Below are 15,305 nucleotides of genomic sequence, written 5' to 3'. Positions count from 1 at the left end.
GTTTTCTTTCCATAAGCTTGGTGGTACTGGTTTATGGAAAAAAGTGCATAACATATAAAACGAGTATAAAGGTACATATATTGGATGGAGTTGATACTTTAGTGAATCATAAGTGTGTGTGAGTGAGTGTGTGTCTCCAATGTCAATCTCATTAAGCCACATGCTACGCTTTTAGCCACAGAAAATTCTAACTGTGATTCTGACACCAACCCCCTGATCTATTAGGCAGGGAGAAAATGTCTCCATCTGGTGCCAGCATATGCTCCGAGTACCACCAGCAGTCTCTCCCGCGCGCGCACGCACGCACGCACGCACGCACGCACGCACGCACGCACGCACGCACGCACGCACGCACGCACGCACACACACACACACACACACACTGCGAAAACTCCATCAGAAACCAGAAACAACACACACACCACTGGTGAAGACGTACCCACAGAGAATACAACTGGGAATACAAATCTACAGACACACACACTGAGAAACATATCTCTATATTCACACACTTCGAAAACTCCATCAGAACCCGGAAACAACACACACACACCACTGGTGAGGACACACAGAGAATACAACTGGGAATACAAACCCACACACACACACACACACACACACACACACACACACACACACACACACACACACACACACACACACACACACACACACACGAAAGACGTGATACACAAAATAAACACACAGTATTCAGCTGGTCCAAAACAGAAGACAGTTTTTATGTAAGCAAAAATAAAACCATCATCATCGTGGTCCCCTTCTTTTGCACTTGACCAGAGCTCGTCCACAGAGTCCAGAGGAAGTGATGCGTACAGCAGGAAGTGTTTCTCATGGGCCATGCGGCCTCAGCAGAGAGAGGGGTCAGTCCAGGAGAGCATCTGCTTCGTGCTGCCAGGAAAACGTCCAAAAATACAGAAGAAACAAAATAACAAAAATACTTCCCCCCACCCCACCCCACCCCCCTTCAAAAAAAAAACCGACACCTCTTACACGGCAGAGCTGTAGAAACAGCTGCAGCTGCCTACAGCCATGGAGAACTCTGTGTGTGCGAGTGCGTGTGTGTGTTTATGCGTTTCAGTATTTGTATGTTGAAGTTCATATGAAAGTCCATGTTTGTGTACATGACTATCAGCATCTGTTTGTGTGTAAATTAGTGCATTTGTGTGTGTGTGTGTGTGTGTGTGTGTGTGTGTGCATATGCATACTAAGGGGTACATGTAGTCCCATGTTTGTATGTGTGTGTGTGTGTGTGTGTGTGTGTGTGTGTGTGTGTGTGTGTGTGACTGAAAGAGAGAGGTGTTTGAGTTGCATACGGATCCTATGCTGGCAGCCCTGCTAGACCACAGCATACTGCTGATACAGCAGCTCCCGTATCTTATAGTAGTCTTCACACTGAATGCCCTCCAAACAGATCCTACCTGCCTCCGTCTGAAACAGAGAGAGAAGGGGGGGGGGGGGGGGGTTAGTAACAGTGAGGACACACAGAGCAGAGAAAGACAAAGTAAACAGGGAGAAAATATGGCAGCGTAACAGAGAGAGAGAGAGAGGGAGAAAGAGAGAGAGGGAGAAAGAGAGAATTGGGGTGGAGTGAGGGCAAAGCAAAGATAAATGGGAAGAGATGGAACAGACTAAAGGAGAGAATATAATAAAGAAAGAAAGAAAAAGAAACAGAAAGCACAGAAGGTTAGGTGTACGACGTGAAACCCTGCAGGGCACCTCTGTGTCTGTAGGGAGTGCTGTGGGTTCTGGGCTACTGCCGACACACACACACACACACACACACACACACACACACACACACACACACACACACACACACACACACACACACACACACACACACACACACACAGACAGAGGGGGGGCGAGAGAGAGAGAGAGAAGGAGAGGGGGAGAGTGGGAGAGAGAGAGAGAGAGAGAGAGAGAGAGAGAGAGACAGAGAGAGAGGGGGAAACGGCACGGGGAGGTCAGCTATGGCCCTCAGCAAAAACTCAGCTAAGAGTGAACACAGTTCAGAGTGTACGACTCTCAGGAAGAGCTCATGTCAGGACTACTGAGAGCCTCAGACAGCGCTCATTTCACCTCAAACTCCAAAACATTAATTTATCAAGTTGCTTTTCGTCTGCCTGGAAAAATGTAAACTGCTATAAGTTAAGTACGTAGAACCGAGAGCCCGAGAGAACGGAGCCCCCCCCCCCCCGCGCTCTACTAGCAGGGCTGATGAAACACACGCTTACCCTCCTGACGGCCACCAGGTTGTTGCAGACCAGCACTCCTCCCACAAACTCAGCTTGTACCCCCTCCCTGATGAGCACCTGCTTGAAGTCGGACAGCCGCGGCTCGTTGATGAACACGGACTGGTGCCCTGGAATCTGCAGGAGATGGAAGAACGACTCAGAGCTTAGAGGAGTGCTTTATAATGTCACATCATGATGTTTTTAAATGGAGCTTATACGGCTCAAAACTGGGTACCGTACCTTTAAGAGTGCGGTAGTACAGTGCTGAACTGTAACTCAACTAATACTGTCTTCACTTGATTGATTACAATAAACAAATTGATTCAAAATGGAATGTACACATTGGGGTTTTAAATGCTGTTTAATGGATATTATATTTTGGATATTAGATCATCTCAATGATCGCTGCTGTGTTCACTGGCACAAATAGTGACGTATTAAAAAGACATGATGTTTAACTGATGGTTCTCAGTGATACGCCACAGAAATACATGTGTTATAATGGTCATAGATAGGGGTCATAATCTTTGATGAGAAGGATGGATTTAAACCAGTGAGAACTCGAGCGCAGAGGCACGCAGCTCCCGACTACACTCTGACCCTGGAGTCACCTCTACAGAGGGGTGCAGGGCTCCGCTTTTTTTTTTGGGAGCTGTGACCATTGTTCACATCTGTGAATCACTGAGCTCTGGCGTCATGAAGCAGCCTCTCTCCCTCTCTCTCTCTTTCTCTCTCTCCCCCTCTCTTTTCTGCTCTGCTCCTCTCTAGTCAGCATTTCTCCCTCCCCCCCATCCCTCCATCTCTCTCCCTCTGTGTCTGTCTCCCTCCATCCCATTCTATAGTTCTCTCCTCTGTTGTCCTAGTGCAAACTCTCTCCACTGGATCTCTCTCATCCTGGGGCCAGGAGCTGCAGCCCTTGTTCACCTCTTGTGATAAGATCAGGTCATCTCTCTCTCGGTCATCTCTCTTTTCTCTCATCTCTCTCTCTTTCTCTCCAACCCGAGCTTTTTATTGTGCGCTCTCTCTCTCTCTCTCTCTCTCTCTCTTTTTCCCTCCCTCAGCCCCCTTTCTCTTTCCATCTGCCTCTTTAATTCTGTTTAGCTTTTTGTTTGTTACTCTCTCACTCTCTCTTTTTCTCTTCATCTTTTTCTTTCTGCCTCCATGCATCACTCATCACTCATCTCTCTCTCTCTCTCTCCCTCTCTCTCTCCCTCTCTCTGACAGAGTGAACTCTGTCATGCTATATCCGGGAGCAAGATCTCACCTCTGTCATAACAGCAGTTCTGAGGACAAGACACCCCCTCTCCCTATCCCTACCCCCATCCCATCTCTCTCTTGCTTATGTCATGGACACAGCCCACTCATACTTCATCCCTCTCTCCAGCCATTTCCCCTCTATGCCTTCAGCCCCTGTCCCTCTCTCCTTCTCTTTCCCTTCTTTCTTTTCAGTTCTCCCTCCTCTTCCTTTCCCGCGTTAACCCCTAATTCTGCATCCCCCTTCATCTCTTTCTTTCTCTCCCTCCGACCCTTGCTTTTTCTTCTCCAACTTTTTTTTGCTCCACCCATTTATCCCCCCTCTCTCTCTCTCTCTCTCCCTCTTCATCACTCACTCATCTGCCTCCTCCCCTCTGTTTTCCATCACCTCGTTGTCCTGCCGTTATCCTTCTCTCCCCTATCTCACCTCGTTGGTCGACAGCGGCTCCAGGGTGGGGATGACGTCGCTCTCCTCGCCGGCCTCCTTCTCGTCCTCGCCGAACAGCGACTTCATGGCCCGCTGCTGCGCTGCCTCGCTTGACCCGCCCACCCCAATCACCATGGCCCCCACCCCCGCCGCCTCCGTCTCCATGGCGACCAACTCGCCATCCTCCACGCCCTCCTCTGTGCCTGCGGCAGCGGCGGTGGCGGTGCCACCTCCTTCCTCGGGCAGCACGCCCGTATCCACCAGCGTCACCCGCATGTCCAGCACGCCGTCCACCCAGGCCAGCTCCGTGTCCCGTGCGCGGCAGAACTGCAGCGAGCTTACCAGGGAGTCCTTGAGACGCACCTGAGGGCAGAGAAGCGGAGGAGGAGAACACAGTTAGGGAGGAATGGAAAAAGGCAGATAAGAACGTAGAGAAATGACAAAAGGGATGAAAGAAAGAGAAAGAGAGGAGATGGGGGGGGGGGGGAGATAATTGATAAGGGAGAAAAGGAAAGAGAGAAGAAGGTAGAGAAAACCCAGAAAAGAATAAAAAAAGAGGAGAAAAGGATGAGGGAGATGGGGAGAGAGATAAAGAGCCAGAGATAATGTGAGAGAAAAAAAGGGATGATAAAATGAAGATAGAACGCCATGGCTGAGCAACTGGCTGCCTTTTGCATAAATAAAACATAAACAAACCAAACCCTGGTCAGGTGCTTGTGCTGCAACAAAGGCCCTCTGTGCTCCACACTGGGGCAGCACTAACACATACTCCCAGAGAGAATGTTCACAAGATGCCTGTGAGTCCTTAAGGAGACTCAGAGGGACGGGCAATAACACCAATTCACAACCCATTTTCAATACGTCACAGAGCTCTCACATTGAGGTCTGCATTAATACAGTGTAACAATGGTGTAATGGAGGCTTGGGGAACAACTCCACGTGTTCTGTAATAGAGGGATTGTAGGGAGAGAGATAGAAAGAGAAAGAGAGAGAGAGAGACATGTGAAAAGAATTCACTGAATGGAAATGAAACCAATCAGGACGTGTTTGTGATGTGCCCAAACCCAGGCAGAACGTCTATCCGCGTGCACAGGGAGGACGTTTCGGGGCAGGGGTGGTGTTTTTGTGGCCGCTGTGTGTTTCAAATCAGTCAACTTCAGCCAATGTGCCTGACTATGGCTTTAAGCCCCTCTGAGGGAGTGATGTAACAGAGGTCAGAGGTCCGAGGTCTGGGCCTGTGTGTGGTTGGTGGGTATTCAGATTTAAGCTGGTTGTGCGGCTGCATGTGGGTGGCAGGATTAGAGTGCTGGCATTAGGGTTAGTGGTTAGGGGCAGAGCCAACGGGTTAAAACACATCCCTGGCCTTAGACCCCACACTTAACATATATAGACCCTATAGTCGTACCCCCTACTAAAGACTGAAGCCTTAATTCCAACACTGTAGACATAATCCACCCCATTCCCAAATGTCTGTTCCTGAGCTCTGTTAATGTCTCTGCGCCCGAAAAAATCCTTAATTAATTTAAAGGTCAGAATCAGTCACTGGATATATGTACATCTTAATGGCTTAGAATGGTGTTAGAGTTAGTGGTACTGTTGGATTTTTTATTTTTTTTTGCTTATTTCACCAATATACTATTCTTCCTTAATTCGTGGTTTTAATGTTATTTTATAAGAAAATATATATTATATGTTATTATGTCTGTATTATACACTACCTATATAAGTACCTTGGTCAACATTTGTGGGTTTTAGGTGCTTCTTCAAAAAAAACACCTGTATACACCTGTATAACCTTGGTTATTATATATTTACTAATGCTAAATCTTTCATGTCCAAAGTCATGACACCAGCACCACGTACTTGGTAGATGTGTGTCTCGCTGGTGGCATCCACCGTCTCCTGCAGCTTGGGCGTGTACACCTTGATGTCCTTGCCGCTGAAGGCCTTGCAGGACTCTGACAGATCCTGGCTGGCGTCAGGGGGCCCGTTGACGATCACCAGCTGCCGCGGCTTCATCTGGTTGATGATCTTCTTGATGGAGTCGCCGTCCGAGCGACCCTCATAGTCGATGTAAGTCACGCGCGCTCTGAAGGACACAACACAGGACATTCATTGATTTTGCACTAAAAATGTACATACATAATCTACACACACACACACACACACACACACACACACACACACACACACATATATATTCTATACGTCGGACATTGGTTTTAGGAAGCTTCCGGGCTGTTTAAAGAGGCAGTGAATTTGGTGTATGTAAACTTTTGACCCACCCAAATTCGGTGAATTAAAAGTGAAATAAATATGTCTCTGATCCACTGCGGGGAAAATTCCTTTTGTTCTGGGCAAAGTAGACATCTGAACTGACTGGCTAAAAGACATTTATGGTGACATGAAGTCTCTGAAGTGAGTTGAAGTTGAAGTTTTAATGCCTTAAATGTAAGTGAATGTAAACTTCTGACCTTATCTTTATATACATACATACATACATACATACATACATACATACATACATAATCATAATTTTCCATCTAATGTGAGTCTCTGATGCTGTATTTTGTATTCATAACCACGGCATACGGACGACATGCCGGCTTTGCTGTATTAAAATTCCTTAAACAATAAATATGTATTAAAAAAATCAAATGAAAGCCCAAAGACAATAAGACACCGGTCTGCTTTTCACTAATCTGTATAATCTACCCGTGTTTAAAGAGATTTTCTATCAAATTAATTCTAACATACAGTCACACACCCACTCATATTACCATAATGGCACTTATGTAACATATTCAGAGAAATAGCGGCCTTCACCTGAGACCTGCAGTCTCATTGCGTGTGATGGGCCTAGAACTCAACAGTTCCACGCTCCGGAATCAGTGCTTTGGTTGCTTAGTTTTGGTTGGTATACATTTATTTATATGGGTGTGTATATAATAACAGCAGTAAGAAAGAAAAACCAAAAAGAAAATAAGGTTTTACAGGGGTACATGTCAAAAAACAGGGAAAGAAGGTGTGTATGGAACCTAGAGGTCTTATGACAATTGTAATCCATAGAGCGCAGAACTCACTTGATCTCTAGGGTCTCCATGCTGGAGGTGCACTTGGTGGGCACGTCGGACAGGTCCTGGTCCATGGGCTCGTCCCCGTTGGCCAGGCCCATATCCAGCTTACTCTTCTCCTCCTCAGTGGCCTGCAGCTCAGGCACCAGGAAATCCTCAGGCCTGGAGGTCACACAAACACACACACACACACACACACACACACACACAGACACACAACCAGGCAAGTTGTTAAGACAAAACACACACACACACAATTATGCAACACAGGCATAGTCGGCCAGAGAAACCATTACACAGACACACAGCTTTTGCGTAAGTGGGACACAGGTGAGCATAGCCTCTTTACATCAAGGAAGCTGTGTCTTGTCAAGAAAATGGATGAGTGCTAGTGTTTTAAGGCTGCAGGTGTATCGTTTCCAAAAAATGAATACAAATTAAAAAACCTCCAGCAGCCAAACCCAGTGGATTGGACAGCTCAGTAGTTTGTGAACTGCAGCACTCAGTACTCTGTTTGCAACAATTACCTGATCAAAGTCACGGCTTTGGATAATGCAAAAGATGACTCCGATAATCCCATAGATTGCTCACACTCGCAGAGGGAAAGGCCAAGAGCCACAATAATACATTTAACGATCACTGCAAACTACTACACTCATACTGATCCGTCCATATTCAGATTAACTGAGAATAACACAAGGCTCACGGCACTTAACTCAGATTGATTTAGCACACAAACATGACAATCTCCCCTAATTCCAAGTAGTTTAAGTCATGTTAATACGCCATGATGACTGCTGAGACTCACAAATCTAGCATACAAACACACATAAATTACATGTACTTGATCTGATTGGCTGTCCTCCCCCCCCTATGGATGTACTCATACACATTTGGTCACACAAACACACGAATCTAACTACTGTTCCAATTTCATGTGCTTACCTGACACACACACACACACAGACACACACACACACACACCTGATGATCTCTCCGTACTCGTCCCACTTGATGCGCTCCTCGTGGGTGGGGAACATGGGATAGGACTTCTTGGCCTGCTTGAAGAAGCTTCCCTTGCGGGCGCCCTCGCCCTTCATCATCAGGTCGTGGTGTTTGCTCTTCACCACCGCAGGCTGCTCCAAGTCATCCTCCATGTCGCTCTCATCGCTCGAGTCAACGTCCACCCTGTTGTACACACACACACCCACCCCAATAAACACACAGATAACACCTCTAAAGGCTGCTAAAGGCTTAGCAGGTAACCCAGTCACAGGTCAGTAAGATGTCTGTATTTCACATGGACAATATTGCCTTCATACAGAGCCAGCCAGCCAGATACACACGCACTCACTCATGCCTTACAAGCCTTCAACCATATAAACCATATAAATCAAAGTGAGGTGGCACATTCTAACCAACCTGCTAATTTTCTGCACTTGTGCAGCACTTGTATTTCCGCACCCCAAACTGTTAAATAAAAGCAGACTTACTCTTTCGCCTGCTCAAGCTTTTTGGCAGCCTCTTTCTTCGTCTTTTCCTTCTCCAAATACTCATCCAGCTCCTTCCCCTCCAGCTTCATACGCTTCCTCACCTGAACATACACACACACACACAAAAGAACAAAGCCACAGTCACATATACACACACAGAAACCTTCATATACATCTATCAAATGTATTTTCTGTGAGTACTTTCTCAGGATATGCTACACGCCGTCATAACTTCCAGTTGCTGCAGCCTTAAGAAATATTTACACCAAAACTATGAAAAGACGTTTTACAAAACCAAAAACTGAAATGTAAACACTGAACATCATTGAGGACCCTCCTCTGACAGAACCTTCACTGTGGTATATTCTAGAAAGCTTCAAAACTAGCCGAGTCATTCCTGGTTCAAAACTCACAGGGCCATAGCCCTGACTTTGCCCGGCAGTGAAGTCTGTTTAGGGGCCTGAAATCTCATCCCGTTATCTGCCCGGCCCAGATTCTCTCTGCCTTGGTTTCTGGGAGCCCGGTCTGCATCTGTGCAAATGCCAGCCAATCCCTCTGAGACCACGAGGCCTGAGCGCAAATCTACCTGCAGCCGAGGACTGAAGTTTACCTCACACCTCAGCTAAACTTGGGATCTGGGTGTGTCTCTCTCTCTCCCTCTCCCTCTCCCTCTCTTTCTCTCTGTCTTTCTCTAGCATTTATTCTCTTTCTCTGCCCAGGGCAAGTTAATCCTATCTACAGACTTTTTGCTCTCTTCCTCTCTCCCCCCATCCCCCCCACTGGCTTTATCCTCCGCTTCTTCCTCTGCTCAGCATTCCTGTTTGCCACACTTTAAAGCCATGCACCACAGGGCCACCTGAGCCCATCGACTACTTTTTCTCTGCATATTCTCTTTTCACTTTAACTCATGCTCTCTTTCAATCCCCCTCACCCCAAACCTTCAAATAGTTTCTTCTGGGTTGTCATACCCATGTTTCTTTTGCTCATATGCTCCATCCCTTTTCCCACCCCTGCACATTTACAAAACACACACACACACGCGCGCACCTCCAGGTCCAGCATCTTCTCGCCAGGGTTGTCGATGAGGTAGCGGGCCAGTGTGCCGGGGGAGGTGCGGTAAGTGAGGATGATTGAGTTCTTGGCCTCGGTGCACCACTGGAGGAAGAGCTCACGCGAGAAGCCCGACTCCAGGTCCGGCTGGCTGCACAGCACCACCTTGGGGCTGGGCACGCGCGCCAGGTCGGCCAGGCTGTGGCACAGCGAGAGGTGACGGAACTGGAAGGGGTTGTTGCGCTTGTCCTCGAAGCAGCGCATCAGCTTGTCGCTCATCCACTCCACCTGGTGGGGATGAGAGGAGAGGATGGACCAGTGAGTACTTTTCTGCGATTGCCACAAACAGGTAACGTTACCCTCCCACTCATTATACTGCCACACGTTTTCTTTCAACTGATTAATTAATTAAATCATTCAGCATTTATTACTGTTGGCTTGTGGTCACTATGGACACAATTATCACACAACAAATACTGATCTTTCAATGATATCGACAAATGTAGGCAGTGCATGTGAAAGAGGCTTAGGCTTCTTCTGTTCCATTCACCGGCCTTTGTTTAATAAACAAAATCTCACTTAAGTGTCAAAGTAGCAAACAGAGTTTGAGAGTCCGAGTGCAAAGACAGGCCTAAAAAACTTAAAGACATCTGCACTACAAGACCTGATACCTTGCAAAGAATATTCCAAACCTACTCATATGTCATAAACAAGAAGTTTCTAGAATCTCCACCAGATATGATGAGGGGCAACAGGATGTGGCCCTCACCTGGGACTTGGAGAACTCCACCACATTATAGCTGACGTTGTTGAGCAGGGCGAGGGAGTAGACCCCAAGCCCAGAGTCTTTGGTCCTCCAGATTTGGTCCAGCAGCTGAGCCAGCTCCAGCACTCGCCCGGCCGTATCCACGGCGATCAGCACGTTCCCGTCAGCACGTAGTGTTCCCATGACAATGGCTGTATTTTGGGGGATGGAGTACAGGATAGAAGCAGTGAAAGGTTTGCCTGTCTGGGTTTTTTTATCGGCTTACATTCTGAACCCAACAAAGTAAATAAACTAAAGTCAGCAATGGTATCCTTCATCGTAGGACCATTGGATTTTACTAGGATTTCTGGATAATCTTTGTTCTGCATCCTTTGTTTATCATTTGTGATTGAAACCTAAGTAAGGCCATAATTATAATCGCTTGCGGAAGCGTACACGGACAGTTGTGGACACCACGGATGCGTAGTTGTTCTCGCTACACTTTATAGTCCGCTTCGCAGTTTCGCAGTTGGTGCCCTTGGAGCGTAGTGGCCGTGCGGACAAGTTTGTGCGGTCGCAACAAATTGTAGGGTACAAGGACAAACACACAGAGCCACGCGTAAACCCTCTGATGACGAATTAACGTCATTTGGATCCTAACTAAACCTTGCGGATGTGTAAAATATAACATTGGGCCTAAGTGTTGTCTACCAGCAATGAAGCATGGTGGGTAATGTAGTCTTACTGAGAAGCTGCTCGTCCCGCTGTTTGCGTCGTGGCTGTACGTAGGTGGCGTTGAAGGAGTCAGTGATGAGCAGAGAAGGACGGCTCACCATCTCCAGTGAGCAGCCATTCAAATGACTACAGGGACACAGAGGACAATCACATCAAATACAGTACAACTACACACAGGACATCACATGAATCATAACAGTGGGGTACAGAATCGGGATGCAGCACTTACTGGACACTCAAAACCAATAGAAGTTAGTCAAAACATTCGACAACATAACATGGTCGTATGTATCATTGAAATGACAAGATCATATGTACTCCATGCAAGAAAGTTAGTCAATAATCAGGGCAAAGTTACAATTCAAGGATATTTATCCCATACAACCCTTTACAACCAGCTGATTGTGAGGACAATCCGATTTGAAAAACACCACCATGCAGAATCATGCTGAATCGCCAACCGTCCCCACCAACAAAGTAATCATCTATGTTAGATGCTTGAATGTGCTTGGATGACACTCCTGGTGACACAGGCTTAGTCCACACCTCTGTTTCAGTGGCACTCGAAAATAAACCCCTGACAACTTTAATCCCAAATCAACAGCATCATAGCCAAGAATCGTTAACTTCACTCACATCTCCCTCTTGTGGTTGAAATCCACAGCATAAACAATCTCCTCTTCCCCATCCTTCACAATCTTCCAGATAGTTCCGCCAATCATGTGGCCAGCCGGCAGTGGGGTGATGGACAAGCCGTGGCCTTTCCCTGTCAGAGCAAGCGGAAAGAAGAGGTTGGCATCATTTGAAAAGGCATGTGCATTAATTGTAGATAAACTCTATTTTCTTTTATTCACACCTCTCATTATTCCTTTTGGATTTTTTTAATACATGAAAACTGACTGACTGCCCTACAGGCTGACTTGCATCATTACAATGAACAGCTTTCTGATATCTGTTGATAATGAAAAAGCATACAGCTGCAACAACATTAAGCTGGATGTAGAGAATTCTGTGGATTGTTTTTGAGTAGTGTCCGGGGTGAAGTGGTGTCGTACCTTTCAGATTGACGATCTGCGAGTACTTCAACTGCTGGATTTTGTCAAACGCCGAGTCCACGTCATCCAACGTGAAGAGATTGAAGTCCTCTGTGTTGTGACGAGACTGCACAGAGGGACAACAAATTAGTGACGAGTTATTATTTTAGTTATTAGTACATTAGTTATCTATATACAATCTACCAGACTTCCGCTCGTCAAAGAAAACAGATCCTGCCAGCCTCACCTGATAGAGGTCATACATGAACATCTGGCCCATCTTGTAGACTGGGATGGTGGCGTAGATAGTGCAGTTGAGGCCAAGCTTCCCCACGGCGTAGGGCAAAGCCCCCAAATGGATGGGATCAGGATGGGACAGGAGCACAGCATCCACCTGGTGGACATACCTTCAGAACAGAAACATGGGTTATGGATAAGGAGTCCATATGATTTAGTTTGTTTTAGATCTGTGCATAGAAAGATGTCAATACATTTTAATGCAATTATCTATAAAGTATCCCACTGGCAAATCCTTATATTATGAAGGTAAGGTAGATCAGAAGTTCATCAAAAGGCAATAGAGGTGGGAGGGAAAATCGATACAGTGTAGAGATATAGAGATATTTTTCTACACGTTTATTGTGATATAGCTGCGCCAAGTATCTAGGTATTTATTTATGTATTGATGTCAGGTCTGATAACATTGCTTCTGAAGTTCTCAAGATGGCTCAAGACCTTGTTTTTCTGGTGTTGGGAAAGGCAGTCAGAGACGAGAACAAATTTAACCCGCAAAGATGTCTGCAGAGACTCCCAGTATACGAAACGTAATATATGGGAGAAATATATCGCAATGTATCACATACTTGCTGTATTGTAAAATGTTAAAAAAAATCACAATATCATATTGTGGCCCAAATGTCGTGATAGTAGGCCTATCATATTGTTACCTCTGTGGTAACCCCCCCAATAAGGTAGTGGTTGGCATGACCACCGGTATAGCTGGTGGACTGCAGTACCTTTTCAAAATATCAATGGTTTCCATGGAAAAGGTCTCGTCCCATCCGCAGTCCAGCAGGAAGCGGAACTCATCCACCTGTAGTAGGTAACAGAGTGCGGATTCCTCCTGGACCCCCGACAGGGCCGTCAACTTGATAATGGACGTCATGCTGCTTTACTGATACACTGAAACAATACCAAATTAGAGTAAATATTGTCAATGCTCTGATTTGTGAGGATGGTCATCTTTCCACCGTGTTATGCATCATCTTTGTCGTTTTAGCCTAAATATCGGTATGTCTGTGAAAGCATAGGTTAAAGTAGTAATGGTCGGATCTGTAGCGTAGCATTTCACACAAGATTAGCAGTGTGCCTAATTATTTGTTGAAATAGCGAGAAGTAGCTAGCCGTCAAACATTATTGAACCCTTAAGTTCAATTTCAGTAAACTAGCTGGCCGGTCGGCTAAAAGTAAGATCGACAGCTCTTTCACTGACGGCGTTGCCTTTTACTTCATACGTTTGTGAGCTTTCGTAAACACAGATTTTTACACAACACATGGAAATCGGAATTATTTCTGTACTATTATCCTTAAAATTAAATCAAGCCAGCAACCATCCTACCGCGCTACCGCTAACAAACACTAGCTAACATTAGCTATTGTACATCAGGGACATAAACATGAGCATATTGGATTATTAAACCAACTTGGGTATAAATGAGCCATACCAGTAATACAAGAAAGATAATCGCTCGCTTTCGCAAATCACGGTATAATAACTGGTCGGATGATAGACATTGTGACAAAAAAATTAGGTTTACTTGGGTTTCAAGAACCGCACAAACACACTTTCTAAGCCGGCCATTTTTGCCGCTGTAAGGGTGAAAGGTTATTCGACTACACCATGTCGGTGTTTTGGCTCTTCTAAACATATGCTTTAATTTTCGCTATATTTTACTATAGTTTACACCAGTGAATTTCAGGTTTCTATTTTATTCAAGTGTTGTAATGAATATAATGTGTCTAGCTCTCATGACAAAAAAATAAATGTGTACTTTAAATCTGACTCCACATTGTAACAGCATGGTATCGCCTAATGACCTCCTCTAGAAACACCGTCTGGTCTGAACTCTGAACCAACATAGCTTGCTAGCAAGTTTGACGGAAGACGGCCAAGGTAATGAAATCCACTATCACCTCTTTTCATATTTTTGTATCCTCGGTGTATTTTTTTGTCCTTAAAAACATTGTGCACTACATGAGCTTCACATTTAACAATCATGCCAAAATACCGGCAAGGTCGAAGTAAGCTGCGATGCTAGCAAGTAGGCACATTAGAATGCAAGTCCGAGTTGGCATTACATAAAACGAAATGTATTGATTTGTGTGACCATATAATCATTTTGAAAGCATAACTCTCATAATGACAACATTGAAGACGTTGGCCGGTGCCGTTTTAACTTGTAGACTGTTGAAGGACCCTCAAGTCACACTCGCTAGCTTTAGCTAACGTCATTTGGCTGACCCAGTGTACAGATCTACGCTAAATTTCGAGTGGCATAACTTAACGTTAACCCAACGACGGAAATAAGGCATGCTAATGTATTTGTATTTCAGGAGTTATGGTGAATTTCGTAGCCCTTGTGCGCGAGCATTGGATGCAGGCCCTGGTGCCATTTGGCATAGTCATGGGGCTTTACCTGGACAGGTGGAACGACAACAGACTAACAGCGTTCAGGAATAAGAGTGCTCTATACAGCAGGTGTGTACATGTCTTCCTCCAGCATTGCGCGTTTCACCCACTGTTTACATCTTGCATGTTATCTTACATGTTTTATTGTATTTAACGTATAGTTGGGCACAATCAAGGGACGTCTTGTGTAGCTACATGGAAGACATGACCTTTCCGACAAACGCCCAGTCCGAATGTGTATGATGTGAATTTAGCCCTGCTTAGTGTGTAAAAGTTATAGCGTCAGGACATTGAAAGATCTGAACAGCCTAGTGGTAATGAGTCTAATTATCCTTTCTAAACAATGTAGGGAACTGAAGCCTGGTGAGGAAGTTACCTGGAAGTGATGCAGCAAGCAAGACCATATTTATCACCCCTGTGTGGAAGGATTTTGATTTCGTCCTCAAATTGAGGCCCCTCAAAAGCTGTTTCTTCCCTAGATATGTTGACCAATAAAATGTTGTTATTATAATAGAAAACCTTGTCCTACATTAATTGAAACAACTC

At 45.5% G+C, this 15,305-nt stretch overlaps 2 protein-coding genes across 2 annotated transcripts; one reads left to right on the top strand and one right to left on the bottom strand.

The window, feature by feature from the left end:
• Nucleotides 1-1,229: 1,229 nt before the first annotated feature.
• On the bottom strand, nt 1,230-13,947 carry cpsf2 (cleavage and polyadenylation specific factor 2). The gene is made up of 15 exons (XM_012835608.3): nt 13,795-13,947; nt 13,087-13,252; nt 12,318-12,477; nt 12,092-12,197; nt 11,673-11,802; nt 11,047-11,162; nt 10,326-10,513; nt 9,554-9,844; nt 8,507-8,607; nt 7,998-8,201; nt 7,023-7,175; nt 5,803-6,028; nt 3,940-4,302; nt 2,259-2,393; nt 1,230-1,449 (listed from the first exon to the last, which is right to left on the bottom strand). The coding sequence occupies exons 2-15, from the start codon at nt 13,233-13,235 to the stop codon at nt 1,357-1,359; spliced, it is 2,415 nt and encodes an 804-aa protein (XP_012691062.1). The 5' UTR covers nt 13,236-13,252; nt 13,795-13,947; the 3' UTR covers nt 1,230-1,356.
• Nucleotides 13,948-14,148: 201 nt separating this feature from the next.
• On the top strand, nt 14,149-15,277 carry LOC122133517 (NADH dehydrogenase [ubiquinone] 1 beta subcomplex subunit 1-like). Its single transcript, XM_042709903.1, has 3 exons — nt 14,149-14,243; nt 14,684-14,828; nt 15,109-15,277. Exons 2-3 carry the CDS (start codon nt 14,689-14,691, stop codon nt 15,143-15,145), a joined length of 177 nt encoding a protein of 58 aa, XP_042565837.1. The 5' UTR covers nt 14,149-14,243; nt 14,684-14,688; the 3' UTR covers nt 15,146-15,277.
• The last annotated feature ends 28 nt before the right edge of the window (nt 15,278-15,305 follow it).

Source organism: Clupea harengus, chromosome 15 (assembly GCF_900700415.2).
Source record: "Clupea harengus chromosome 15, Ch_v2.0.2, whole genome shotgun sequence".
NCBI lineage: Eukaryota > Metazoa > Chordata > Actinopteri > Clupeiformes > Clupeidae > Clupea > Clupea harengus.
The sequence above is the reverse complement of the archived record's forward strand: the minus strand, read 5'-3'. Positions and strand labels throughout refer to the sequence as shown.